Source organism: Gouania willdenowi, chromosome 15 (genome assembly GCF_900634775.1).
Source record: "Gouania willdenowi chromosome 15, fGouWil2.1, whole genome shotgun sequence".
In the NCBI taxonomy this organism is placed as follows: domain Eukaryota; kingdom Metazoa; phylum Chordata; class Actinopteri; order Blenniiformes; family Gobiesocidae; genus Gouania; species Gouania willdenowi.
The window spans coordinates 6,677,348-6,704,881 of record NC_041058.1 but is presented as its reverse complement, the minus strand read 5'-3'; the positions used below and the strand labels follow the sequence as shown (position 1 = coordinate 6,704,881).

At 31.6% G+C, this 27,534-nt stretch overlaps 1 protein-coding gene across 1 annotated transcript; it reads left to right on the top strand.

Moving 5' to 3' along the window:
• Window positions 1-469: 469 nt before the first annotated feature.
• LOC114476572 (carbonyl reductase [NADPH] 1-like) lies at window positions 470-27,534 on the top strand. The gene is made up of 7 exons (XM_028468188.1): window positions 470-943; window positions 4,285-4,399; window positions 24,946-25,115; window positions 25,904-26,011; window positions 26,093-26,301; window positions 27,157-27,210; window positions 27,303-27,534. The coding sequence occupies exons 2-7, from the start codon at window positions 4,287-4,289 to the stop codon at window positions 27,474-27,476; spliced, it is 828 nt and encodes a 275-aa protein (XP_028323989.1). The 5' UTR covers window positions 470-943; window positions 4,285-4,286; the 3' UTR covers window positions 27,477-27,534.

Sequence of the window (27,534 nt, the reverse complement as noted above, 5' to 3'; positions counted from 1 at the left end):
GCAGAATAACATGGTACACCCTTCAAAGGTCACCGGTTCACCCCATGGAGGTCGACCAACACACGTGTAGCGTGTGTAATCCCATCAGGTCGCTCTCTAAAGTGGCCCAAATTAAGTAAAAGCAAAAGAAACATGTTTTAATTTTTCTGGCATTCAGGCAAATAATTATTTAAAATAATGCTTTTACTTTCTATAATTTACAGATTAGTGTGTAGATCTGTGTTACCTGAAAAGCCGTGTATGGTTTGTTTTTTTGTTATTTCGTTTCAAAACCAAATCAAATGAATCATTAAATAAATGGTGTGATTATTTGTTTCACTGATTTAATATTGAAATGATAATACAAAAAAGGAAAGAAAAAAACAATCATTCTGTTAGAGAAAGTTAGAAAATGGCAAAATATGTTGTTTTTCTTTTCTTTTTTTTAATGAAGCAGTTGATATTATTTTTCCCCATACCCAAACTGAGAAGAGTTGGGCATTACTGTTGTATTTTAAATATTTTGATTGCTAACAAAATAATATATATATATTTTAAATTATTATTATAGCCATCTTTATAAGGGTCATTGTTTTATTTTATATTAAAGCAAAATCATGCCAATATACATTATAAGACAACAGAAAATACAACACAGCACCCAAATATTGAGTTTGAAATATGTCCAAAAATATATGAACAAACAATACCTATAAAATAAATGGTCTTGCATTTCAATCAGAGACACAGTTGTTTAGAGTAGTTTTTTCTTCTTTTTTTACATGTCAAATCTGATAAATAACGTTGACAGGGAGCGTGCGCGTGTTGTGTATATTTTTTCTGGAATGTGATCTGCGGCTGCGCGCAATACTTAGCTCTATTTGTCCATACTTTTCGTCACCTCCTCCTTCTTTTCAAACATTCCAGCATTTCCAAGCAGTTCATCCGCGCAGCACTGTTTTAGGTAGGAATTTTTACCTTTTTTTATATTTAACTTTTCACCCTGTCAGTTTGGAGCTCCCCCCGGAAACCTGCTGCTGTTTCTGTGTCTGTGTTATGTAACTTTCCCTGGAACTTCCTGTACAATGTGCTGCTTATTTTTTCCTCTTTGCATGACATGAGTGTACATTACGTTCTAATGAGCACCTGGCGCTTCCTGACCTGTGCAAACGTATTAATGGAAAGAAAAGGGAAAAACATGACTTTTCTAAGTTACTTCCTTATTAATGTAGCAATAAACATCCAATGTACACGTTTAGATAATAGTTGCTGACCAATATTTAATATTTATGGACAATTATTCAACCAATTTATAAATGTATGTACAGTAAATGTGGGTTATGTTTTGTTTTACAGCCAGCGTTCTCACCAAATTGTTCGTTGACTTTTGGTTTTAATATTTTTTATTATCATAGTTTAAATATGAAGATGAAAAAAACATAAGAAAAAGATAAGATTTGAGCAATGTTTATCAGGAATATTTTCCTTATTAATAATACACCAAAACTGAAAAGTTAGAAAATATATGGAATAATCTGACTTTACTCATTATGACTGCAATGTAACTAATAGAATTTTTTTTTTTTCAAGTGTGTCCTAAAAAATGACAAAATGAATACTGTACTGTTGGATCTGAAGGGATTCACATTATTCTGACTTCACTTTTTAACTTTACAAAAACTCTATTCATTTTATTTGTATTACTAATAAATCCTGCTTGTCAGAGGATTTATATATGATAAATTATTGGAGTTATTATTATTATTATTATTTTTAATTAAAGATGACAAATCCTTTCTTGAATCTTATCTACACGTATATGTAACATGGCCTCGGTATAAGTAGCCCAAACATGTAGAATTAATAAAGTGAACCGTTATACTTACATTAAGAATTAAGTAAATCACTGATTATTAAATTTATATGTTTATAAGTTTATCATTGAATAAAATAGACCTTTATTGATCTCCCAGATGGGGGAGCAAAAAAAAAAAAAAAAAAGTAAAGTTCTAGCTGGAATTTGAACTTTGGTCTCCCACACGAGAGGCAAAAAATCTATGGCTGAGTAAACACTTAATTCTTAATGCTAATTTAATTCCGAATTAAACTTAATTCCGAATTAGGTGGCTAGTTTATTCCGTTTTTAATTCCGAATTAAATAATTTGTTTTTCTTGTAAACAGTTAATAACACTTAATTCCGCTTTAAGTTAATTCCAGTTGCTCTGTGCATGTGCAGCTTGCGACGATAACGTGCTGGGTGACAACATAATCCAACATGACGGCCCAGAATAGAGCCGACACTATTTAATAAGAGCCTTAAAAGACATATAATGAAAAAAGGGGATGGACGGAGGCATAAACAAGCGGACATTAACACAAACACATGGACTTATCACACACATGGAAATCAGCAAACGGAACAGACTTCATCGGACGGGTGATACAAAGACCCGGAGACGGAGTAAATGCGTCCCCATACTGCTGCACAGGCTGTAATATCACCAAGTTTATTATTGTAATGGTTGTTAGAGCTACTATCTTTACCAGGAAACAAATATTTATTCCTGGAGTTTTACTGAGCTTTATTTACCGGTTATTAATTCCTATCTCTCTTCTGCTCTGTGGACCAAAGTGTGTTATTGTTGAGCTGTTGCTTCAAAACTATAATCAAAATAAAGGTGAAAACAGTTCTCATGTGTGGTCTTCTGTGTTACAGCCGACAATAAAAGGTTTGTTGTGTGTTTCTCCCGATAGACGTGATTGACGCGATCCGTCATGTTCGCCTCCTGTCCAATCAGAGCCTTCCCAACCCCCAGACTTAAAGTGGAATTAGCTAAAGTTGAAAAAACCGGTTTTCCATGTTAAAATGAAGCAGAACACTTTAATTCCGAATGATTTAATTCGGAATAACTAATTCTGAATTAAAGAAACATCATGTAACTGTGGTCAGTGTTGTACTCAGGACCACAATATCACATGACCAAGACTGGCCCGAGACCAGAATGATCTGAGACCAAGACTTTTAAAGGGTCAAGACCAAGACCGAGACAACCGGAGACCAAGAATATAAAAATCTATTTTTAAAAAACCATGACAGTGTTGAACAGTTCAAGTTCTTTTAAAAACATTTAACAGACAATGCAAAATGATCAAACCTTGACAAATTTGTTCAAATAAATTTGTTCAATTTCTTGAATGAATGAATGGGGTACTAAAATAATGCGGCATGGTGCGGCTCATGTACTGTATGTGTTTCTTGGTTATGCAGTTTAAAAAGACAACACATGCACACCTGAGTCCCTTTTGGGTCCAAGTGTGCAACAATTATTACGTAGGTACCGCTTAAAAAAAGGAAAAAAACAACAGAAAATCCCCCCATGTTGCTGAAAACTGAACGTAGGAGCCGCCATTGCTCCGTAGGGGAGCAAAAATTACAACGTCGGGGCCCCTACGCACAACAGCGCTGGTGAGAACCCTGACAGCAGGTGAGTTGGTGCACCAAATTAAGTGTATAGCAATGGTTAGTATATATGTTTAATATTAAACCACATGTTGTAGACCAGTGTTTTGATTTAGATTTAATCATTGTCTTTTGACTAAAATGCTTTAAAAAAACAAAGATATATATATATATATATATATATATAAGTCAAAATCATCAGGACTATTTCTGTTGTAATTCAGTCTTAAGTTAAATTTAGGGAAAAAAAAAAAACATTAATTGATTACAATTGATCAACCTGATATGGGATGGCATTAATGTTTGTAAATAAAAACAGACAGATCTGATAATAGATATCTGTAATAAAGGCTTTATTACAGATATCTGTGGCTCTGATGTGATCAATACATAAGACCACATGCAAACACAATCATCTTACTTCCAATTGGATCACTTACCTGTTTGCCCCGCCTTCCACACAACAAATGCAGTTTTGATTGGATAGCATCCAAAAAATAAACTGAGTTCTGATTGGATTTTGTCCCAACGTGAACATTATAGTTTAGTTTTCATTAGTTGACAAAAATATCAATATATTTGGATATAGTTTTTCATTACATGTGTTTTTTTGGGGGATCATTAATAACTTAATAACATTTTAATTAACATAATTGCCACTGGTGTAGACTGGAATAGTGAAATCTTATTCACAGCTACATGTTCAACTACATTTCTCATTGCTTTTGTAAGCATGACTCAGCAGACCTTGCCTGTCATCTTGAGAGCTCTTGAGGGGTGTGTGCACTGTGCAGTAATTCCTTAGACTCTTTTACCTATTGTCCTCTTATCCTTGTTTCAACAGACATGGCCACTAAAGTTGCCGTGGTAACCGGCGGGAATAAGGGCATCGGCCTGGCCATCGTCCGAGCACTCTGCAAGCAGTACAAAGGAGATGTTTACCTCACAGCTAGAGACGTGTAGGTGTTTGAACCTAGTAACAACATCAAAACTTATCGTATCATAGCAACACACCCATACAGTGGTAAAGCAACGTCTGGTTTAATATATGGAGAAGTTACAGTTGCACTATTTTAGTGTTTTTCCTTTTTTGTGCACCGTCATGCATAACTGGTGACTTGCTCAAGTGTTAAAGGCAACGCTTGAATTTGTTTTAATCACTTAAAGTGTTTAAAATGAATGTTATTATTTATTATATTATATAAAATGTTTTATATTCTGAATATTATCTTCCAGGTTTTTTATCTTTGACCGATTTTTACAATCTATGCATGTGAAGGTCACTAGGTAAAATGGGCGCCAGTTTACCCAGTACACCAATCACTGAACCATAACGGAAGAATGTTTACCTTTCATGTATTGCTCATTTGAAATTATAATAATAAATAGAGATGAAAAGTTGTGATTATGAGACAATGACTTTTTGCAATAAAACTGATGTGGATGTCTTATTATGAATTTACCACCTTAATATGGCATTTTAATCTCAAAATTAAGAATTTTTATCTTGTAAATCTGACTTTATAGCTCATAAGAATGAGTTTTTCATCTTAGGAATATTGATTGTATATCATATATTGTTCATATATATATCTTTGTTTGAACTTTGCCTGGTGATGAATGAAGAAATGTGCAATTTATTTTGGTTTATGAATTCAAGAAGAAAAACAATTCTAATGTTTTTGAATTTTTATGGCTTATTTTTCGGACATAAGGCTATCCCAAAAAAAATTCTGAGATAATGCTATCACAAGACCCTAAAAACAAGTGCAAATATGATGAGCACAGTTAAACTGGGAAGAAAATGCAGTAAGGCATGAAAAATGAGAAAAAAGTGGAAAATCAAAAGTAACATTTCTTAGTTGAGGCTATAATTCATTACTTACACTTAATCATTACATATACAATTTAAGCCCATTCTCGAGTGGCGGTGGGCAGCCACAGTGTGGTTGGGGGATTTGTTCAACATCCCACAGGTGAGATTCAAGCTGGTAACCCTCTGATTACAAGCCCTCTTTCTTAACCAATAGGCCACCACAGCTCTTGGATATTGAATGAACCCAAAAACCCAGTTCAGATATAAAGAACACAATTAAATGGCTTTGAGACAGAAATGTGAAAATTCTTGTATTCTAAATCAGGTGTGGCCAATCCTGGTCCTGGAGAGCCACTATCCAGCATGTTTTAGATGTTTCCCTCTTCCAACACACCTGATTCAAATGATTAACTCATCATCAAGCTCTGCAGAAGCCTGATAACGATCCTGGTCATTTCAATCAGGTGTGTTGGAAGAGGGAAACATCTAAAACATGCTGGATAGTGGCTCTTGAGGACCAGGATTGGCCACCCCTGTTCTAAATAAACGTGTGAACATTAGGTGAGTTTGCCATGTCTGGTGTTTTTTTCTCTCACCCAAGACTCCAGAAAACTGTTTGAATCCTAAACACTACAATTCATTGATGTCTGAGAATACAGCAGAGTTTAGCTCCCTCTGTGCGCACTGCTCCTCTAACTACTAAAAACATGGGTTCATTACTTGCTGTTTAAACAGCTGAAATTTTAGCTAATATCCACAAATGCAAAAGTCAAATACCCTGTGAGTCATTTTGACATAGCGAAAATGCATAGTGTGGTGGGTAAGCAGTTGCTACAATGCTCGTTTGGCTATCAAGAAAGATCAGAGTTCAATCCCCAATGTTTCCACTCAGCAACAAACCTTTGGACACAAATTTCATGCTCTAAATTTAAAGACAAGAAAAGTAAGCCAGAGGATCTTTAGTGTAGTGAGGCAAGCTGTCACTCTGGCACAGCAGAGTTTGGGTTCAAATTTCAATCCTCCATTAAAAACTGCAATAACATTCTTTAACTCAAATACTCTAAAACTAAAATACGCCACTTGAAGTGCTTGCAATAAAAGGAGATTTAGTGTATTTGCGTCAAGCTGACTGGTATTTCAACTCAAATATTGTAAAATTCAAATACAAAAGTTTTTCAATTTTATGCCTAAAATCTGATTTGGGGTGTTTGACACTTTTTTCATTTTCCAAAACTGTTTTTGAATCATAAACGCCACATATCATTGTCTGCAGAGAGTGCAGTAGAGGTTTGCTCCCCTTGTGTGAGCTGCTCCGCTAACTACTAAAAGCATGGGTTCAGTACTCCCTCTGTATACAGTTGAAGTTACAGCTAATAGCTATAAAAGAGAAAGTCAAATACCCCATGATATGTGATAGCATTAGCTCAGAAAAAAAAATTGAAAGTTTTTTCATTTTTATGCCTTACTATAGCCTTACCTCTTATTGTGGGTGTTCATTTTTCATGCTTTACTTCATTTTCATCCCAGTTTAAGTATGCACATCATATTTGCACTAGTTTTTAGGGTTTTGTGATAGTCTTATCTCAGAAAAAAAATTCCAATGTTTTTTTTCATTTTTATGCCTTACCTCTGATTGTGGGTGTCATTTTTTCTTCATTTGTCATGCTTTACGTCATTTTCATCCCAGTTTAAGTATGCACATCATTTTTGGAGTTGTTTTTTAGGGTTTTGTTATTTTTATGCCTTTCTATAGCCTTACCTCTGATTGTGGGTGTTTGTCATTTTTTCCTCATATTTCACTTTTATGTCGTTTTTCATGCTTTACTTCATTTTCATCCCAGTTTAAGTATGCACATCATATTTGCACTAGTTTTTAGGGTTTTGTGATAGTCTTATCTCAGAAAAAAAATTCCAATGTTTTTTTCATTTTTATGCCTTACCAATGATTGTGGGTGTCATTTTTTCTTCATTTTTCATGCTTTACTTCATTTTCATCCCAGTTTAAGTATGCACATCATATTTGCACTAGTTTTTAGGGTCTTGTAATAGCCTCATCAAAAAAATTTTTACATCTTTTTTTTTTAATTTTTATGCCTCACTATAGCCTTACCTCTGATTGTGGGTGTTTGTCATTTTTTCCTTAAAAAAATTTGCACTAGTTTTTAGGGTCTTGTGATAGTCTTATCTCAAAAAAAATTTCCATCGTTTTTTTTCCATTTTTATGCCTTACCTCTGATTGTGGGTGTTTGTCATTTTTTTTCCTCATATTTCACTTTTATGTCATTTTTCATGTTTTACTTCATTTTCATCCATGTTTAAGTATGCACATCATATTTGCACTAGTTTTTAGGGTCTTGTGATAGCCTTATCTCAAAAAAAAAATTGAAAGTTTTTTCATTTTTATGCCTTACTATATAGCCTTACCTCAGATTGTGCCTGTTTGTCATTTTTTCCTCATATTTCACTTTTATATCATTTTTCATGCTTTACTTCATTTTCATCCCAGTTTAAGTATGCACATCATAATTGCACTAGTTTTTAGGGTCTTGTGATAGCCTTATCTAAAAAAAAATTTCCATTGTTTTTTTTTTCATTTTAATGCCTTACCTCTGATTGTGGGTGTTTGTCATTTTTTTCTTCATTTTTCACGCTTTACTTCATTTTCATCCCAGTTTAAGTTTGCACATCATAATTGCACTAGTTTTTAGGGTCTTGTGATAGCCTTATCTAAAAAAAAATTTCCATCTTTTCTTTTTCATTTTTATGCTTTACTATAGCCTTACCTCTGATTGTGGGTGTCTGTCGTTTTTTCCTCATATTTCACTTTTATGTCATTTTTCATGTTTTACTTCATTTTCATCCTAACTCAATTTTTTTTTTTTTTTTTTAGTTTTTGAAAAATATGCCATGCTATAGCCTTATTTTTGATCTTCGATGATTTTGGTTTTTTGTAATTTTTTGTGTCTTACTGCTTTCTTAGCCCTGTTTAAGTATGTGCATTATATTTGCCGTAGTTTTTAGGGTCTAATGATGGTCTTGACTCAATTTTTTTTTCTTCAGTTCTTTTTTCATTTGATGCCTTACTATAGCCTTACTTCTGAAGTTGGGTTATTTTTTGACTTTGTCATTTTTTGTGCTTCACTGCATTTTTTGATGCACTTTTTTCAAAACATTTTTTCTATTTTTCAAGGCCTTACCTCCAATTCAAAGCGTTTAAATTTTTTTCAGAATTTTTTTTTTTTTTGTTTTTTGATGCCTTACTATAGCCTTAAATCAGTTTTGATGCAATTGAGCTACCTGAGCCTATAGCCTCGTGTGGTAGAGGGGTTTTCTACTGATCCAGAGGTTGAGTGTTCAATCCCATTTTACACCTTTCTTTGGGGGAGCTGATAATCCTTTATGCCTTACCTGAAAAAACTAATTTTTTCAAAAATGTTCTTTTGTTTTCTGGACTTTAGCCATACCTCTGAAGTTGGGTTATTTTTTGAATTTTTGCCATGTTTTGTGCTATACTGCATTTTTAGCCCGTTTAAAGTATGTGCATTATATTTACAGTAGTTTTTAGGGTCTAATGATGGTCCTAACTCAATTTTTTTTTTTTCAAAATTTTTGAAAAAAAATGCCTTGGTGATTTTAGTTTTTTGTCATTTTTTGTGCCTTACTGCTTTCTTAGCCCTGTTTAAGTATGTGCATTATATTTGCAGTAGTTTTTAGGGTCTAATAATGGTCCTAACTCAATTTTTTTTTTTTTCGAAATTTTTGAAAAAAAAAAAAGCCTTACTTTTGATTTTGGGTGATTTTAGTTTTTTGTCATTTTTTGTGCCTTACTTTTTTCTTAGCCCTGTTTAAGTATGAGCATTATATTTGCAGTCGTTTTTAGGGTCTAATGATGGTCCTAACTCAATTTTTTTTTTTTCAAAATTTTTGAAAAAAAATGCCTTGTTATAGCCTTACTTTTGATTTTGGGTGATTTTAGTTTTTTGTCTTTTCTTGTGCCTTACTGTTTTCTTAGCCCTGTTTAAGTATGTGCATTATATTTGCAGTCGTTTTTAGGGTCTAATGATGGTCCTAACTCAATTTTTTTTTTTCCAAAATTTTTGAAAAAAAAAAAAGCCTTACTTTTGATTTTGGGTGATTTTAGTTTTTTGTCATTTTTTGTGCCTTACTTTTTTCTTAGCCCTGTTTAAGTATGAGCATTATATTTGCAGTAGTTTTTAGGGTCTAATGATGGTCCTAACTCAAATTTTTTTTTTTCAAAATTTTTGAAAAAAAATGCCTTGTTATAGCCTTACTTTTGATTTTGGGTGATTTTAGTTTTTTGTCATTTTTTGTGCCTTCCTTTTTTCTTAGCCTTGTTTAAGTATGTGCATTATATTTGCAGTAGTTTTTAGGGTCTAATGATGGTCCTAACTCAATTTTTTTTTTTTCAAAATTTTTGAAAAAAAATGCCTTGTTATAGCCTTACTTTTGATTTTGGGTGATTTTAGTTTTTTGTCATTTTTTGTGCCTTACTTTTTTCTTAGCCCTGTTTAAGTATGTGCATTATATTTGCAGTCGTTTTTAGGGTCTAATGATGGTCCTAACTCAATTTTTTTTTTTTCAAAATTTTTGAAAAAAAATGCCTTGTTATAGCCTTACTTTTGATTTTGGGTGATTTTAGTTTTTTGTCATTTTTGTGCCTTACTTTTTTCTTAGCCCTGTTTAAGTATGTGCATTATATTTGCAGTAGTTTTTAGGGTCTAATAATGGTCCTAACTCAATTTTTTTTTTTTCAAAATTTTTGAAAAAAAAAAAAGCCTTACTTTTGATTTTGGGTGATTTTAGTTTTTTGTCATTTTTTGTGCCTTACTGCTTTCTTAGCCCTGTTTAAGTATGTGCATTATATTTGCAGTCGTTTTTAGGGTCTAATGATGGTCCTAACTCAATTTTTTTTTTTTCAAAATTTTTGAAAAAAAATGCCTTGTTATAGCCTTACTTTTGATTTTGGGTGATTTTAGTTTTTTGTCATTTTTTGTGCCTTACTGCTTTCTTAGCCCTGTTTAAGTATGTGCATTATATTTGCAGTCGTTTTTAGGGTCTAATGATGGTCCTAACTCAATTTTTTTTTTTTCAAAATTTTTGAAAAAAAATGCCTTGTTATAGCCTTACTTTTGATTTTGGGTGATTTTAGTTTTTTGTCATTTTTTGTGCCTTACTGCTTTCTTAGCCCTGTTTAAGTATGTGCATTATATTTGCAGTAGTTTTTAGGGTCTAATGATGGTCCTAACTCAATTTTTTTTTTTTTCAAAATTTTTGAAAAAAAAATGCCTTGTTATAGCATTCCTTTTGATATTTGGAGATTTTAGTTTTTTGTCATTTTTTGTGCCTTACTGCTTTCTTAGCCCTGTTTAAGTATGTGCATTATATTTGCAGTAGTTTTTAGGGTCTAATGATGGTCCTAACTCAAATTTTTTTTTTTTTCGAAATTTTTGAAAAAAAATGCCTTGTTATAGCCTTACTTTTGATTTTGGGTGATTTTAGTTTTTTGTCATTTTTTGTGCCTTACTTTTTTCTTAGCCCTGTTTAAGTATGAGCATTATATTTGCAGTAGTTTTTAGGGTCTAATGATGGTCCTAACTCAATTTTTTTTTTTCAAAATTTTTGAAAAAAAATGCCTTGTTATAGCCTTACTTTTGATTTTGGGTGATTTTAGTTTTTTGTCATTTTTTGTGCCTTACTTTTTTCTTAGCCCTGTTTAAGTATGTGCATTATATTTGCAGTCGTTTTTAGGGTCTAATGATGGTCCTAACTCAATTTTTTTTTTTCCAAAATTTTTGAAAAAAAAAAAAGCCTTACTTTTGATTTTGGGTGATTTTAGTTTTTTGTCATTTTTTGTGCCTTACTTTTTTCTTAGCCCTGTTTAAGTATGTGCATTATATTTGCAGTAGTTTTTAGGGTCTAATGATGGTCCTAACTCAAATTTTTTTTTTTCAAAATTTTTGAAAAAAAATGCCTTGTTATAGCCTTACTTTTGATTTTGGGTGATTTTAGTTTTTTGTCATTTTTTGTGCCTTCCTGTTTTCTTAGCCTTGTTTAAGTATGTGCATTATATTTGCAGTAGTTTTTAGGGTCTAATGATGGTCCTAACTCAATTTTTTTTTTTTTCAAAATTTTTGAAAAAAAATGCCTTGTTATAGCCTTACTTTTGATTTTGGGTGATTTTAGTTTTTTTGTCATTTTTTGTGCCTTACTTTTTTCTTAGCCCTGTTTAAGTATGTGCATTATATTTGCAGTCGTTTTTAGGGTCTAATGATGGTCCTAACTCAATTTTTTTTTTTTCAAAATTTTTGAAAAAAAATGCCTTGTTATAGCCTTACTTTTGATTTTGGGTGATTTTAGTTTTTTGTCATTTTTTGTGCCTTACTTTTTTCTTAGCCCTGTTTAAGTATGTGCATTATATTTGCAGTAGTTTTTAGGGTCTAATAATGGTCCTAACTCAATTTTTTTTTTTTCGAAATTTTTGAAAAAAAAAAAGCCTTACTTTTGATTTTGGGTGATTTTAGTTTTTTGTCATTTTTTGTGCCTTACTGCTTTCTTAGCCCTGTTTAAGTATGTGCATTATATTTGCAGTCGTTTTTAGGGTCTAATGATGGTCCTAACTCAATTTTTTTTTTTTCAAAATTTTTGAAAAAAAATGCCTTGTTATAGCCTTACTTTTGATTTTGGGTGATTTTAGTTTTTTGTCATTTTTTGTGCCTTACTGCTTTCTTAGCCCTGTTTAAGTATGTGCATTATATTTGCAGTCGTTTTTAGGGTCTAATGATGGTCCTAACTCAATTTTTTTTTTTTCAAAATTTTTGAAAAAAAATGCCTTGTTATAGCCTTACTTTTGATTTTGGGTGATTTTAGTTTTTTGTCATTTTTTGTGCCTTACTGCTTTCTTAGCCCTGTTTAAGTATGTGCATTATATTTGCAGTAGTTTTTAGGGTCTAATGATGGTCCTAACTCAATTTTTTTTTTTTCAAAATTTTTGAAAAAAAAATGCCTTGTTATAGCCTTCCTTTTGATATTTGGAGATTTTAGTTTTTTGTCATTTTTTGTGCCTTACTGCTTTCTTAGCCCTGTTTAAGTATGTGCATTATATTTGCAGTAGTTTTTAGGGTCTAATGATGGTCCTAACTCAAATTTTTTTTTTTTCAAAATTTTTGAAAAAAAATGCCTTGTTATAGCCTTACTTTTGATTTTGGGTGATTTTAGTTTTTTGTCATTTTTGTGCCTTACTTTTTTCTTAGCCCTGTTTAAGTATGTGCATTATATTTGCAGTAGTTTTTAGGGTCTAATGATGGTCCTAACTCAAATTTTTTTTTTTCAAAATTTTTGAAAAAAAATGCCTTGTTATAGCCTTACTTTTGATTTTGGGTGATTTTAGTTTTTTGTCATTTTTTGTGCCTTACTTTTTTCTTAGCCCTGTTTAAGTATGTGCATTATATTTGCAGTAGTTTTTAGGGTCTAATAATGGTCCTAACCCAATTTTTTTTTTTTCAAAATTTTTGAAAAAAAATGCCTTGTTATAGCCTTACTTTTGATTTTGGGTGATTTTAGTTTTTTGTCATTTTTTGTGCCTTACTGCTTTCTTAGCCCTGTTTAAGTATGTGCATTATATTTGCAGTCGTTTTTAGGGTCTAATGATGGTCCTAACTCAATTTTTTTTTTTTCAAAATTTTTGAAAAAAAAAGCCTTTTTTTTTCAAAAGCCTTTTTTTTGATTTTGGGTGATTTTAGTTTTTTGTCATTTTTTGTGCCTTACTTTTTTCTTAGCCCTGTTTAAGTATGTGCATTATATTTGCAGTAGTTTTTAGGGTCTAATGATGGTCCTAACTCAATTTTTTTTTTTTCAAAATTTTTGAAAAAAAATGCCTTGTTATAGCCTTACTTTTGATTTTGGGTGATTTTAGTTTTTTGTCATTCTTTGTGCCTTACTGCTTTTTTTAGCCCTGTTTAAGTATGTGCATTATATTTGCAGTAGTTTTAGGGTCTAATGATGGTCCTAACTCAATTTTTTTTTTTTTGAAATTTTTGAAAAAAAAATGCCTTGTTATAGCCTTCCTTTTGATATTTTGAGATTTTAGTTTTTTGTCATTTTTTGTGCCTTACTGCTTTCTTAGCCCTGTTTAAGTATGTGCATTATATTTGCAGTAGTTTTTAGGGTCTAATGATGGTCCTAACTCAATTTTTTTTTTTTTCAAAATTTTTGAAAAAAAAAAGCCTTGTTATAGCCTTCCTTTGATATTTGGAGATTTTAGTTTTTTGTCATTTTTTGTGCCTTACTGCTTTCTTAGCCCTGTTTAAGTATGTGCATTATATTTGCAGTAGTTTTTAGGGTCTAATGATGGTCCTAACTCAATTTTTTTTTTTCAAAATCTTTGAAAAAAAATGCCTTGTTATAGCCTTACTTTTGATTTTGGGTGATTTTAGTTTTTTGTCATTCTTTGTGCCTTACTGCTTTCTTAGCCCTGTTTAAGTATGTGCATTATATTTGCAGTCGTTTTTAGGGTCTAATGATGGTCCTTACTCAATTTTTTTTTTTTCAAAATTTTTGAAAAAAAATGCCTTGTTATAGCCTTCCTTTTGATTTTGGGTGATTTTAGTTTTTTGTCATTTTTTGTGCCTTACTTTTTTCTTAGCCCTGTTTAAGTATGTTCATTATATTTGCAGTAGTTTTTAGGGTCTAATGATGGTCCTAACTCAATTTTTTTTTTTTAAATTTTTGAAAAAAAATGGTTTGTTATAGCCTTACTTTTGATTTTGGGTGATTTTAGTTTTTTGTCGTTTTTTGTGCCTTACTGCTTTCTTAGCCCTGTTTAAGTATGTGCATTATATTTGCAGTAGATTTTAGGGTCTAATGATGGTCCTAATTCAATTTTTTTTTTTCCAAAATTTTTGAAAAAAAATGCCTTGTTATAGCCTTACTTTTGATTTTTGGAGATTTTAGTTTTTTGTCATTTTTTGTGCCTTACTGCTTTCTTAGCCCTGTTTAAGTATGTGCATTATATTTGCAGTAGTTTTTAGGGTCTAATGATGGTCCTAACTCAATTTTTTTTTTTTTCAAAATTTTTGAAAAAAAATGCCTTGTTATAGCCTTACTTTTGATTTTGGGTGATTTTAGTTTTTTGTCATTTTTTGTGCCTTACTTTTTTCTTAGCCCTGTTTAAGTATGTGCATTATATTTGCAGTAGTTTTTAGGGTCTAATGATGGTCCTAACTCAATTTTTTTTTTTTCAAAATTTTTGAAAAAAAATGCCTTGTTATAGCCTTACTTTTGATTTTGGGTGATTTTAGTTTTTTGTCGTTTTTTGTGCCTTACTGCTTTCTTAGCCCTGTTTAAGTATGTGCATTATATTTGCAGTAGATTTTAGGGTCTAATGATGGTCCTAACTCAATTTTTTTTTTTTCAAAATTTTTGAAAAAAAATGCCATGTTCTAGCCTTACTTTTGATTTTGGGTGATTTTAGTTTTTTGTCATTCTTTGTGCCTTACTGCTTTCTTAGCCCTGTTTAAGTATGTGCATTATATTTGCAGTAGTTTTTAGGGTCTAATGATGGTCCTAACTCAATTTTTTTTTTTTCAAAATTTTTGAAAAAAAATGCCTTGTTATAGCCTTACTTTTGATTTTGGATGATTTTAGTTTTTTGTCATTTTTTGTGCCTTACTGCTTTCTTAGCCCTGTTTAAGTATGTGCATTATATTTGCAGTAGTTTTTAGGGTCTAATGATGGTCCTAACTCAATTTTTTTTTTTTCAAAATTTTTGAAAAAAAATGCCTTGTTATAGCCTTACTTTTGATTTTGGGTGATTTTAGTTTTTTGTCATTCTTTGTGCCTTACTTTTTTCTTAGCCCTGTTTAAGTATGTGCATTATATTTGCAGTAGTTTTTAGGGTCTAATAATGGTCCTAACTCAATTTTTTTTTTTTCAAAATTTTTGAAAAAAAATGCCTTGTTATAGCCTTACTTTTGATTTTGGGTGATTTTAGTTTTTTGTCATTTTTTGTGCCTTACTGCTTTCTTAGCCCTGTTTAAGTATGTGCATTATATTTGCAGTAGTTTTTAGGGTCTAATGATGGTCCTAACTCAATTTTTTTTTTTTCAAAATTTTTGAAAAAAAATGCCTTGTTATAGCCTTACTTTTGATTTTGGGTGATTTTAGTTTTTGTCATTTTTTGTGCCTTACTTTTTTCTTAGCCCTGTTTAAGTATGTGCATTATATTTGCAGTAGTTTTTAGGGTCTAATGATGGTCCTAACTCAATTTTTTTTTTTCAAAATTTTTGAAAAAAAATGCCTTGTTATAGCCTTACTTTTGATTTTGGGTGATTTTAGTTTTTTGTCATTTTTTGTGCCTTACTTCTTTCTTAGCCCTGTTTAAGTATGTGCATTATATTTGCAGTAGATTTTAGGGTCTAATGATGGTCCTAACTCAATTTTTTTTTTCAAAATTTTTGAAAAAAAAATGCCTTGTTATAGCCTTACTTTTGATTTTTGGAGATTTTAGTTTTTTGTCATTTTTTGTGCCTTACTGCTTTCTTAGCCCTGTTTAAGTATGTGCATTATATTTGCAGTAGTTTTTATGGTCTAATGATGGTCCTAACTCAATTTTTTTTTTTTCAAAATTTTTGAAAAAAAAATGCCTTGTTATAGCCTTACTTTTGATTTTGGGTGATTTTAGTTTTTGTCATTTTTGTGCCTTACTTTTTTCTTAGCCCTGTTTAAGTATGTGCATTATATTTGCAGTAGTTTTTAGGGTCTAATGATGGTCCTAACTCAATTTTTTTTTTTCAAAATTTTTGAAAAAAAATGCCTTGTTATAGCCTTACTTTTGATTTCGGGTGGGTTTTAGTTTTTTGTCATTTTTTGTGCCTTACTGCTTTCTTAGCCTGTTTAAGGTATGTGCATTATATTTGCAGTCGTTTTTAGGGTCTAATGATGGTCCTAACTCAATTTTTTTTTTTTCAAAATTTTTGAAAAAAAATGCCTTGTTATAGCCTTACTTTTGATTTTGGGTGATTTTAGTTTTTTGTCATTCTTTGTGCCTTACTGCTTTCTTAGCCCTGTTTAAGTATGTGCATTATATTTGCAGTCGTTTTTAGGGTCTAATGATGGTCCTAACTCAATTTTTTTTTTTTCAAAATTTTTGAAAAAAAATGCCTTGTTATAGCCTTCCTTTTGATATTTGGATTATTTTAGTTTTTTGTCATTTTTTGTGCCTTACTGCTTTCTTAGCCCTGTTTAAGTATGTGCATTATATTTGCAGTAGTTTTTAGGGTCTAATGATGGTCCTAACTCAATTTTTTTTTTTTCAAAATTTTTGAAAAAAAAATGCCTTGTTATAGCCTTCCTTTTGATTTTGGGTGATTTTAGTTTTTTGTGCCTTACTTTTTTCTTAGCCCTGTTTAAGTATGTGCATTATATTTGCAGTAGTTTTTAGGGTCTAATAATGGTCCTAACTCAATTTTTTTTTTTTTCAAAATTTTTGAAAAAAAATGCCTTGTTATAGCCTTACTTTTGATTTTGGGTGATTTTAGTTTTTTGTCATTTTTGTGCCTTACTGCTTTCTTAGCCCTGTTTAAGTATGTGCATTATATTTGCAGTAGTTTTTAGGGTCTAATGATGGTCCTAACTCAATTTTTTTTTTTTCAAAATTTTTGAAAAAAAATGCCTTGTTATAGCCTTACTTTTGATTTTGGGTGATTTTAGTTTTTTGTCATTTTTTGTGCCTTACTGCTTTCTTAGCCCTGTTTAAGTATGTGCATTATATTTGCAGTAGTTTTTAGGGTCTAATGATGGTCCTAACTCAATTTTTTTTTTTTCAAAATTTTTGAAAAAAAATGCCTTGTTATAGCCTTACTTTTGATTTGGGTGATTTTAGTTTTTTGTCATTTTTGTGCCTTACTGCTTTCTTAGCCCTGTTTAAGTATGTGCATTATATTTGCAGTAGTTTTTAGGGTCTAATGATGGTCCTAACTCAATTTTTTTTTTTTTTAAATTTTTGAAAAAAAATGCCTTGTTATAGCCTTACTTTTGATATTTGGAGATTTTAGTTTTTTGTCATTTTTTGTGCCTTACTGCTTTCTTAGCCCTGTTTAAGTATGTGCATTATATTTGCAGTAGTTTTTAGGGTCTAATGATGGTCCTAACTCAATTTTTTTTTTTTCAAAATTTTTGAAAAAAAATGCCTTGTTATAGCCTTACTTTTGATTTTGGGTGATTTTAGTTTTTTGTCATTTTTTGTGCCTTACTTTTTTCTTAGCCCTGTTTAAGTATGTGCATTATATTTGCAGTAGTTTTTAGGGTCTAATGATGGTCCTAACTCAATTTTTTTTTTTTCAAAATTTTTGAAAAAAAATGCCTTGTTATAGCCTTACTTTTGATTTTGGGTGATTTTAGTTTTTTGTGCCTTACTTTTTTCTTAGCCCTGTTTAAGTATGTGCATTATATTTGCAGTAGTTTTTAGGGTCTAATGATGGTCCTAACTCAATTTTTTTTTTTTCAAAATTTTTGAAAAAAAATGCCTTGTTATAGCCTTACTTTTGATTTTGGGTGATTTTAGTTTTTTGTCATTTTTGTGCCTTACTGCTTTCTTAGCCCTGTTTAAGTATGTGCATTATATTTGCAGTAGTTTTTAGGGTCTAATGATGGTCCTAACTCAATTTTTTTTTTTTCAAAATTTTTGAAAAAAAATGCCTTGTTATAGCCTTACTTTTGATTTTGGGTGATTTTAGTTTTTTGTCATTTTTTGTGCCTTACTGCTTTCTTAGCCCTGTTTAAGTATGTGCATTATATTTGCAGTAGTTTTTAGGGTCTAATGATGGTCCTAACTCAATTTTTTTTTTTTCAAAATTTTTGAAAAAAAAATGCCTTGTTATAGCCTTACTTTTGATTTTGGGTGATTTTAGTTTTTTGTCATTTTTTGTGCCTTACTGCTTTCTTAGCCCTGTTTAAGTATGTGCATTATATTTGCAGTAGTTTTTAGGGTCTAATGATGGTCCTAACTCAATTTTTTTTTTTTTTTAATTTTTGAAAAAAAATGCCTTGCTATAGCCTTACTTTTGATTTTGGGTGATTTTAGTTTTTTGTCATTTCTTGTGCCTTACTGCTTTCTTAGCCCTGTTTAAGTATGTGCATTATATTTGCAGTAGTTTTTAGGGTCTAATAATGGTCCTAACTCAATTTTTTTTTTTTCAAAATTTTTGAAAAAAAAATGCCTTGTTATAGCCTTACTTTTGATTTTGGGTGATTTTAGTTTTTTGTCATTTTTTGTGCCTTACTTTTTTCTTAGCCCTGTTTAAGTATGTGCATTATATTTGCAGTAGTTTTTAGGGTCTAATGATGGTCCTAACTCAATTTTTTTTTTTTCAAAATTTTTGAAAAAAAATGCCTTGTTATAGCCTTCCTTTTGATATTTGGAGATTTTATTTTTTTGTCATTTTTTGTGCCTTACTGCTTTCTTAGCCCTGTTTAAGTATGTGCATTATATTTGCAGTAGTTTTTAGGGTGTAATGATGGTCCTAACTCAATTTTTTTTTTTTTCGAAATTTTTGAAAAAAAAATGCCTTGTTATAGCCTGCCTTTTGATATTTGGAGATTTTAGTTTTTTGTCATTTTTTGTGCCTTACTGCTTTCTTAGCCCTGTTTAAGTATGTGCATTATATTTGCAGTAGTTTTTAGGGTCTAATGATGGTCCTAACTCAATTTTTTTTTTTTCAAAATTTTTTGAAAAAAAATGCCTTGTTATAGCCTTACTTTTGATTTTGGGTGATTTTAGTTTTTTGTCATTTCTTGTGCCTTACTGCTTTCTTAGCCCTGTTTAAGTATGTGCATTATATTTGCAGTAGTTTTTAGGGTCTAATGACGGTCCTAACTCAATTTTTTTTTTTTTTGAAATTTTTGAAAAAAAAATGCCTTGTTATAGCCTTCCTTTTGATATTTGGAGATTTTAGTTTTTTGTCATTTTTTGTGCCTTACTGCTTTCTTAGCCCTGTTTAAGTATGTGCATTATATTTGCAGTAGTTTTTAGGGTCTAATGATGGTCCTAACTCAATTTTTTTTTTTTCAAAATTTTTGAAAAAAAATGCCTTGTTTTGATTTTGGGTGATTTTAGTTTTTTGTCATTTCTTGTGCCTTACTTTTTTCTTAGCCCTGTTTAAGTATGTGCATTATATTTGCAGTAGTTTTTAGGGTCTAATGATGGTCCTAACTCAATTTTTTTTTTTTCAAAATTTTTGAAAAAAAATGCCTTGTTATAGCCTTACTTTTGATTTTGGGTGATTTTAGTTTTTTGTCATTTCTTGTGCCTTACTGCTTTCTTAGCCCTGTTTAAGTATGTGCATTATATTTGCAGTAGTTTTTAGGGTCTAATGATGGTCCTAACTCAATTTTTTTTTTTTCAAAATTTTTGAAAAAAAAATGCCTTGTTATAGCCTTACTTTTGATTTTGGGTGATTTTAGTTTTTTGTCATTTTTTGTGCCTTACTGCTTTCTTAGCCCTGTTTAAGTATGTGCATTATATTTGCAGTAGATTTTAGGGTCTAATGATGGTCCTAACTCAATTTTTTTTTTTTCAAAATTTTTGAAAAAAAAATGCCTTGTTATAGCCTTACTTTGATTTTGGGTGATTTTAGTTTTTTGTCATTTTTGTGCCTTACTGCTTTCTTAGCCCTGTTTAAGTATGTGCATTATATTTGCAGTAGTTTTTAGGGTCTAATGATGGTCCTAACTTAATTTTTTTTTTCGAAAATTTTTGAAAAAAAATGCCTTGTTATAGCCTTACTTTTGATTTTGGGTGATTTTAGTTTTTTGTCATTTTTTGTGCCTTACTGCTTTCTTAGCCCTGTTTAAGTATGTGCATTATATTTGCAGTAGTTTTTAGGGTCTAATGATGGTCCTAACTCAATTTTTTTTTTTTCAAAATTTTTGAAAAAAAAAAAAAGCCTTACTTTTGATTTTGGGTGATTTTAGTTTTTTGTCATTTTTTGTGCCTTACTGCTTTCTTAGCCCTGTTTAAGTATGTGCATTATATTTGCAGTAGTTTTTAGGGTCTAAATATGGTCCTAACTCAATTTTTTTTTTTTCAAAATTTTTGAAAAAAAATGCCTTGTTATAGCCTTACTTTTGATTTTGGGTGATTTTAGTTTTTTGTCATTTTTTGTGCCTTACTGCTTTCTTAGCCCTGTTTAAGTATGTGCATTATATTTGCAGTCGTTTATAGGGTCTAATGATGGTCCTAACTCAATTTTTTTTTTTTCAAAATTTTTGAAAAAAAATGCCTTGTTATAGCCTTACTTTTGATTTTGGGTGATTTTAGTTTTTTGTCATTCTTTGTGCCTTACTGTTTTCTTAGCCCTGTTTAAGTATGTGCATTATATTTGCAGTCGTTTTTAGGGTCTAATGATGGTCCTAACTCAATTTTTTTTTTTCAAAATTTTTGAAAAAAAATGCCTTGTTATAGCCTTACTTTTGATTTTGGGTGATTTTAGTTTTTTGTCATTCTTTGTGCCTTACTTTTTTCTTAGCCCTGTTTAAGTATGTGCATTATATTTGCAGTAGATTTTAGGGTCTAATGATGGTCCTAACTCAATTTTTTTTTTTCGAAATTTTTGAAAAAAAATGCCTTGTTATAGCCTTACTTTTGATTTTTGGAGATTTTAGTTTTTTGTCATTTTTTGTGCCTTACTGCTTTCTTAGCCCTGTTTAAGTATGTGCATTATATTTGCAGTAGTTTTTAGGGTCTAATGATGGTCCTAACTCAATTTTTTTTTTTCAAAATTTTTGAAAAAAAATGCCTTGTTATAGCCTTACTTTTGATTTTGGGTGATTTTAGTTTTTTGTCGTTTTTTGTGCCTTACTGCTTTCTTAGCCCTGTTTAAGTATGTGCATTATATTTGCAGTAGTTTTTAGGGTCTAATGATGTTCCTAACTCAATTTTTTTTTTTTCCAAAATTTTTGAAAAAAAATGCCTTGTTATAGCCTTACTTTTGATTTTGGGTGATTTTAGTTTTTTGTCATTTTTTGTGCCTTACTGCTTTCTTAGCCCTGTTTAGGTATGTGCATTATATTTGCAGTAGTTTTTAGGGTCTAATGATGGTCCTAACTCAATTTTTTTTTTTTCAAAATTTTTGAAAAAAAATGCCTTGTTATAACCTTACTTTTGATTTTGGGTGATTTTAGTTTTTTGTCATTTCTTGTGCCTTGCTGTTTTCTTAGCCCTGTTTAAGTATGTGCATTATATTTGCAGTAGTTTTTAGGGTCTAATAATGGTCCTAACTCAATTTTTTTTTTTTCAAAATTTTTGAAAAAAAAAAAAAAGCCTTACTTTTGATTTTGGGTGATTTTAGTTTTTTGTCATTTTTTGTGCCTTACTGCTTTCTTAGCCCTGTTTAAGTATGTGCAATATATTTGCAGTAGATTTTAGGGTCTAATGATGGTCCTAACTCAATTTTTTTTTTTTCAAAATTTTTGAAAAAAAATGCCTTGTTATAGCCTTACTTTTGATTTTGGGTGATTTTAGTTTTTTGTCATTTCTTGTGCCTTACTGCTTTCTTAGCCCTGTTTAAGTATGTGCATTATATTTGCAGTAGTTTTTAGGGTCTAATGATGGTCCTAACTCAATTTTTTTTTTTTCGAAATTTTTGAAAAAAAAATGCCTTGTTATAGCCTTCCTTTTGATATTTGGAGATTTTAGTTTTTTGTCATTTTTTGTGCCTTACTGCTTTCTTAGCCCTGTTTAAGTATGTGCATTATATTTGCAGTAGTTTTTAGGGTCTAATGATGGTCCTAACTCAATTTTTTTTTTTTCAAAATTTTTGAAAAAAAATGCCTTGTTATAGCCTTACTTTTGATTTTGGGTGATTTTAGTTTTTTGTCATTTTTTGTGCCTTACTGCTTTCTTAGCCCTGTTTAAGTATGTGCAATATATTTGCAGTAGATTTTAGGGTCTAATGATGGTCCTAACTCAATTTTTTTTTTTTTCAAAATTTTTGAAAAAAAATGCCTTGTTATAGCCTTACTTTTGATTTTGGGTGATTTTAGTTTTTTGTCATTTCTTGTGCCTTACTGCTTTCTTAGCCCTGTTTAAGTATGTGCATTATATTTGCAGTAGTTTTTAGGGTCTAATGATGGTCCTAACTCAATTTTTTTTTTTTCGAAATTTTTGAAAAAAAATGCCTTGTTATAGCCTTCCTTTTGATATTTGGAGATTTTAGTTTTTTGTCATTTTTTGTGCCTTACTGCTTTCTTAGCCCTGTTTAAGTATGTGCATTATATTTGCAGTAGTTTTTAGGGTCTAATGATGGTCCTAACTCAATTTTTTTTTTTCAAAATTTTTGAAAAAAAAATGCTTTGTTATAGCCTTACTTTTGATTTTGGGTGATTTTAGTTTTTTGTCATTTTTTGTGCCTTACTTTTTTCTTAGCCCTGTTTAAGTATGTGCATTATATTTGCAGTAGTTTTTAGGGTCTAATGATGGTCCTAACTCAATTTTTTTTTTTTTCAAAATTTTTGAAAAAAAATGCCTTGGTGTTTTTAGTTTTTTGTCATTTCTTGTGCCTTGCTGTTTTCTTAGCCCTGTTTAAGTATGTGCATTATATTTGCAGTAGTTTTTAGGGTCTAATAATGGTCCTAACTCAATTTTTTTTTTTTCAAAATTTTTGAAAAAAAAAAAAAAAGCCTTACTTTTGATTTTGGGTGATTTTAGTTTTTTGTCATTTTTTGTGCCTTACTGCTTTCTTAGCCCTGTTTAAGTATGTGCATTATATTTGCAGTAGATTTTAGGGTCTAATGATGGTCCTAACTCAATTTTTTTTTTTTTCAAAATTTTTGAAAAAAATGCCTTGTTATAGCCTTACTTTTGATTTTGGGTGATTTTAGTTTTTTGTCATTTCTTGTGCCTTACTGCTTTCTTAGCCCTGTTTAAGTATGTGCATTATATTTGCAGTAGTTTTTAGGGTCTAATGATGGTCCTAACTCAATTTTTTTTTTTTCAAAATTTTTGAAAAAAAATGCCTTGTTATAGCCTTACTTTTGATTTTGGGTGATTTTAGTTTTTTGTCATTCTTTGTGCCTTACTGTTTTCTTAGCCCTGTTTAAGTATGTGCATTATATTTGCAGTAGTTTTTAGGGTCTAATGATGGTCCTAACTCAATTTTTTTTTTTTCGAAATTTTTGAAAAAAAAATGCCTTGTTATAGCCTTACTTTTGATTTTGGGTGATTTTAGTTTTTTGTCATTTCTTGTGCCTTACTGCTTTCTTAGCCCTGTTTAAGTATGTGCATTATATTTGCAGTAGTTTTTAGGGTCTAATGATGGTCCTAACTCATTTTTTTTTTTTTTGAAATTTTTGAAAAAAAAATGCCTTGTTATAGCCTTCCTTTTGATATTTGGAGATTTTAGTTTTTTGTCATTTTTTGTGCCTTACTGCTTTCTTAGCCCTGTTTAAGTATGTGCATTATATTTGCAGTAGTTTTTAGGGTCTAATGATGGTCCTAACTCAATTTTTTTTTTTTCAAAATTTTTGAAAAAAAATGCCTTGTTATAGCCTTCCTTTTGATTTTGGGTGATTTTAGTTTTTTGTCATTTCTTGTGCCTTGCTGTTTTCTTAGCCCTGTTTAAGTATGTGCATTATATTTGCAGTAGTTTTTAGGGTCTAATAATGGTCCTAACTCAATTTTTTTTTTTTCAAAATTTTTGAAAAAAAAAAAAAGCCTTACTTTTGATTTTGGGTGATTTTAGTTTTTTGTCATTTTTTGTGCCTTACTGCTTTCTTAGCCCTGTTTAAGTATGTGCAATATATTTGCAGTAGTTTTTAGGGTCTAATGATGGTCCTAACTCAATTTTTTTTTTTCAAAATTTTTGAAAAAAAATGCCTTGTTATAGCCTTCCTTTTGATTTTGGGTGATTTTAGTTTTTTGTCATTTTTTGTGCCTTACTGCTTTCTTAGCCCTGTTTAAGTATGTGCATTATATTTGCAGCAGTTTTTACTTCACTTTTTTTGATTTGATGCCTTACTATAGCCTTACTTTTGATTGTGGGTGTTTGTCACTTTTTTCTCATTTTCCATGCTTTACTTAATTTTCATCCCAGTTTAAGTATGCACATCATATTTGCATTTGTTTTTAGGGTCTTGTGATCGCTTTATCTCATTATCTCAGAAACAAATGTCAACATTTTTATGCTTTACCTCTGAATTTGGGTGTGAGTCTCTTATTTTTGTAACATTTTCTGTTCCTTCTCTGAGCTCCTGCTCTGCTGTGCCAGAGTCACAGCTTGTCACACTACACTAAAGGTCCTTATACTCTTAACACTTCTTGTGGCACATTTTACTTCTGCTTTTATGGTTTTTGTGTTGAAAAATGTTATTGATCCAAAGTGTACACACATGCTGTTTCTAATAGAGGAATGAGATTTAAACCCCGGCTCTGCTGTGCCAGAGTCACAGCCTGACATATTAACCTCCTCTTACTCTCACTTATCGTAAAATATCTGACTTTCAATTCATCAAATTTATTAATTTTTTTTTTTTAAATTGGAATTCAAATCGAATTGTAGTTGGAGTGTATCCTTACACCCATATTAAATATGGTCACTGATGAAGGTGCGTTTGTTTTTGTTATATAGTGACTAATGCTTTTAATCAAGAATTTTGCCCTCTTTCTTCCTTGTCCAGGGGGCGTGGTCAGGAGGCGGTGGCGACTCTGAGTTCGGAGGGCCTGAAGCCCAAGTTCTACCAGCTGGACATCAACGACCTGAGCAGTATTACTGCAGCTGCTGCCTTCTTTAAGGACACTTACGGCGGCGTGGATGTCCTCATCAATAACGCTGGCATCCTCTTCAAAGGTTGCAAATTAAGTCTTTTAAACCCAATTACAAACAGGATCACACAAAGGGATGATTGGCTTTTTAAAAACAACTGTCTAACAAAAGAAGGCCACTAGGGGGCATTGTAAGCATAGTTACTATTTACTGTATGTTCTACCAGGGGTGGACTGGGACGAAAATTCTGCCACGTAGAAGCTGTAATTAAATCCGTAATGCTTAACATGTGCCTTTTTCTGTTTTAATTTAAATTATTCCCCCAGAAAACCTTAAAAGGGGAAACATTTTGAACCATTTTTACCTATTTTCTTTGGCCCATTTTTGTCCCTTTTAAAAAAGTTCTGACACTTTTTTCCTTCAGATTTTAGCTCCTTTTGTCAGTAAATATCCCTTTCTTTTGCAAGTTCCTTTTGACACATCCAATTTTTGTCCTTGCTTTAATGTTTTTTGTCCACTTTTTCATCCAATTAAGCTAACTTTTGCCCAATAAATTTCACTTGTTTCCTTTTTACCCTACATTTTGCCTATTTTTGTTCATTTTCACCTTTTCTCACTACTGTTTACCACAATTTGCCCCTTTTCACTATTACTTGCCACATTTTGCTCATTTAAGTTACTCTTTGCCATTACATACCATCTGGTTCCTCTTTATTTGCTCAATTCTTGGCCACTCTTGACAGCTATTGGCCCATTTTAGTCACTTTACATTTTTTTTTTGCCACTTTTGTTTCTTAACTGGTCTAACTACAGTTAGGAGGTCTGAACTTTGTACTGATATAAAGGCTTGAAACCCCATGTTGTGTTTTTAGAGGCAGACACGACACCGTTTAGCGTGCAAGCAGATGTGACCCTCAAGACCAACTTCTTTGCCACCAGAGACATGTTGACTCACTTCCTGCCGATCGTCCGAGCTGGAGGTAGGAAATCAAAGCAGGATATGTTTTACCATTCACCTGTAGAGACTGTGTGACTGAGTGTCGTCTTCTTGCCGCTTGCAGGACGTGTGGTGAACGTCTCCAGCTTGAACAGCGTCTTCTCGTTGAATAATTGCAGCCCAGCACTGCAGCAGCGATTTCGCAGCGAGGACATCACGGAGGACGAGTTGGTGGGACTCATGCAGCAGTTTGTGGATAAAGCCCAGAAGAACGAGCACAAGGAGGCTGGATGGCCCGAGGAGGCCTATGGAGTGTCCAAAACTGGACTGACGGTACCCCGTTCTATAAAAGAGATTCCTTCCTCTTTTTATTTCAGCTTAACTTTATTTAAACTTTAAAAAAAAAAATTAAATTGGAAAGTCTTCTAATAAAGCCTGCAGGTTCCCATAAGTCACTCTCTGGTTCAGAAATAGGATCTTGGCCGTATGCTTGCACAATATCCTACATTGCCATTGTTCAAAATAAGAGAAAGTAGCCAAATACAGCACACAGAAAAACAGAAGTAAACAGCATCCAAGAATGTTGGAAGGACATACTGAAGGGGGAGTGTTCATGGGCGTGTCAGATTGGCAAGGACTTTCTTTCTTAAAGATACAGGTGAAATCGAAGCGTCATGAACAGTGTTGCTACAGAGGGAAACTTATTTTAAGTTAATTTGATATTTGCTGCATTTCCCAAACAATTTTGGGTAGCATAGTTTTATATTATATAGTATGCTATAGAATGGGACTATGTGCCTGAAAAAAACATGATACCCTCTTTAACACTGAAACAAAAACCAGTTAGAAAACCAAAAAATAAGACAACAAAAAAATACAAAATTCATAGTATTAAATTGAAGTAATCACAGGTTTAGTCATCAGGGAAATACTCCATATCTTCATAAATAAAAAATAAAATAAAAAAAGGGTAATTTAGCCAAGCAACATTTAAAACAAGCAGGACAAGAGCTCTCCAGGACCAAAAATGGAAAACAATAAATCACTCTTCAATCTACTGAGAAAGTTTATCTCCTACAATCCACATGGATATAAAATAAGTGTAATTGATATATATATATATACACAAAAATGTGATTGACACCATATTTACAGTATGTATTAAAGATGTTAAGTGTGTGTCCACAGACTCTGTCCATGATTCTGGCTCGCCGTCTGTCCAAAGAGCGTCCCAATGACAAGGTAACCAAAGCATCACTAACGCATCATATTTATGACACTAATCTCAGGGTTCAGGTTGTCACTAAAGCCGTGGCCGTGCACGTATTCTCCAGATCCTGCTGAACGCCTGCTGTCCAGGGTGGGTGCGCACTGACATGACCGGCCCTGAAGCCCCCAAGTCCCCCGAGGAGGGCATGGAGACGCCGGTGTACCTGGCCCTGCTGCCCGCAGACGCCACCGAGCCGCACGGAAAGTTTGTCTCTGACAAACAAGTGCAGCAGTGGTGAAACACAAGCAGAGATCCTCCTGTGTGCCTCTAATAAAGCCAGTTTGATTATTTTTTTA

What these genes read in the sequence shown, in the direction of transcription:
- LOC114476572 (XM_028468188.1), top strand. Translation starts at nt 4,287, where the DNA reads ATGGCCACTAAAGTTGCCGTGGTAACCGGCGGGAATAAGGGCATCGGC. An exon ending in CGCTGGCATCCTCTTCAAAG is followed by an intron (nt 25,116 to 25,903) that starts GTTGCAAATTAA and finishes TTGTGTTTTTAG; the next exon opens with AGGCAGACACGACACCGTTT. An exon ending in GCCGATCGTCCGAGCTGGAG is followed by an intron (nt 26,012 to 26,092) that starts GTAGGAAATCAA and finishes TGCCGCTTGCAG; the next exon opens with GACGTGTGGTGAACGTCTCC.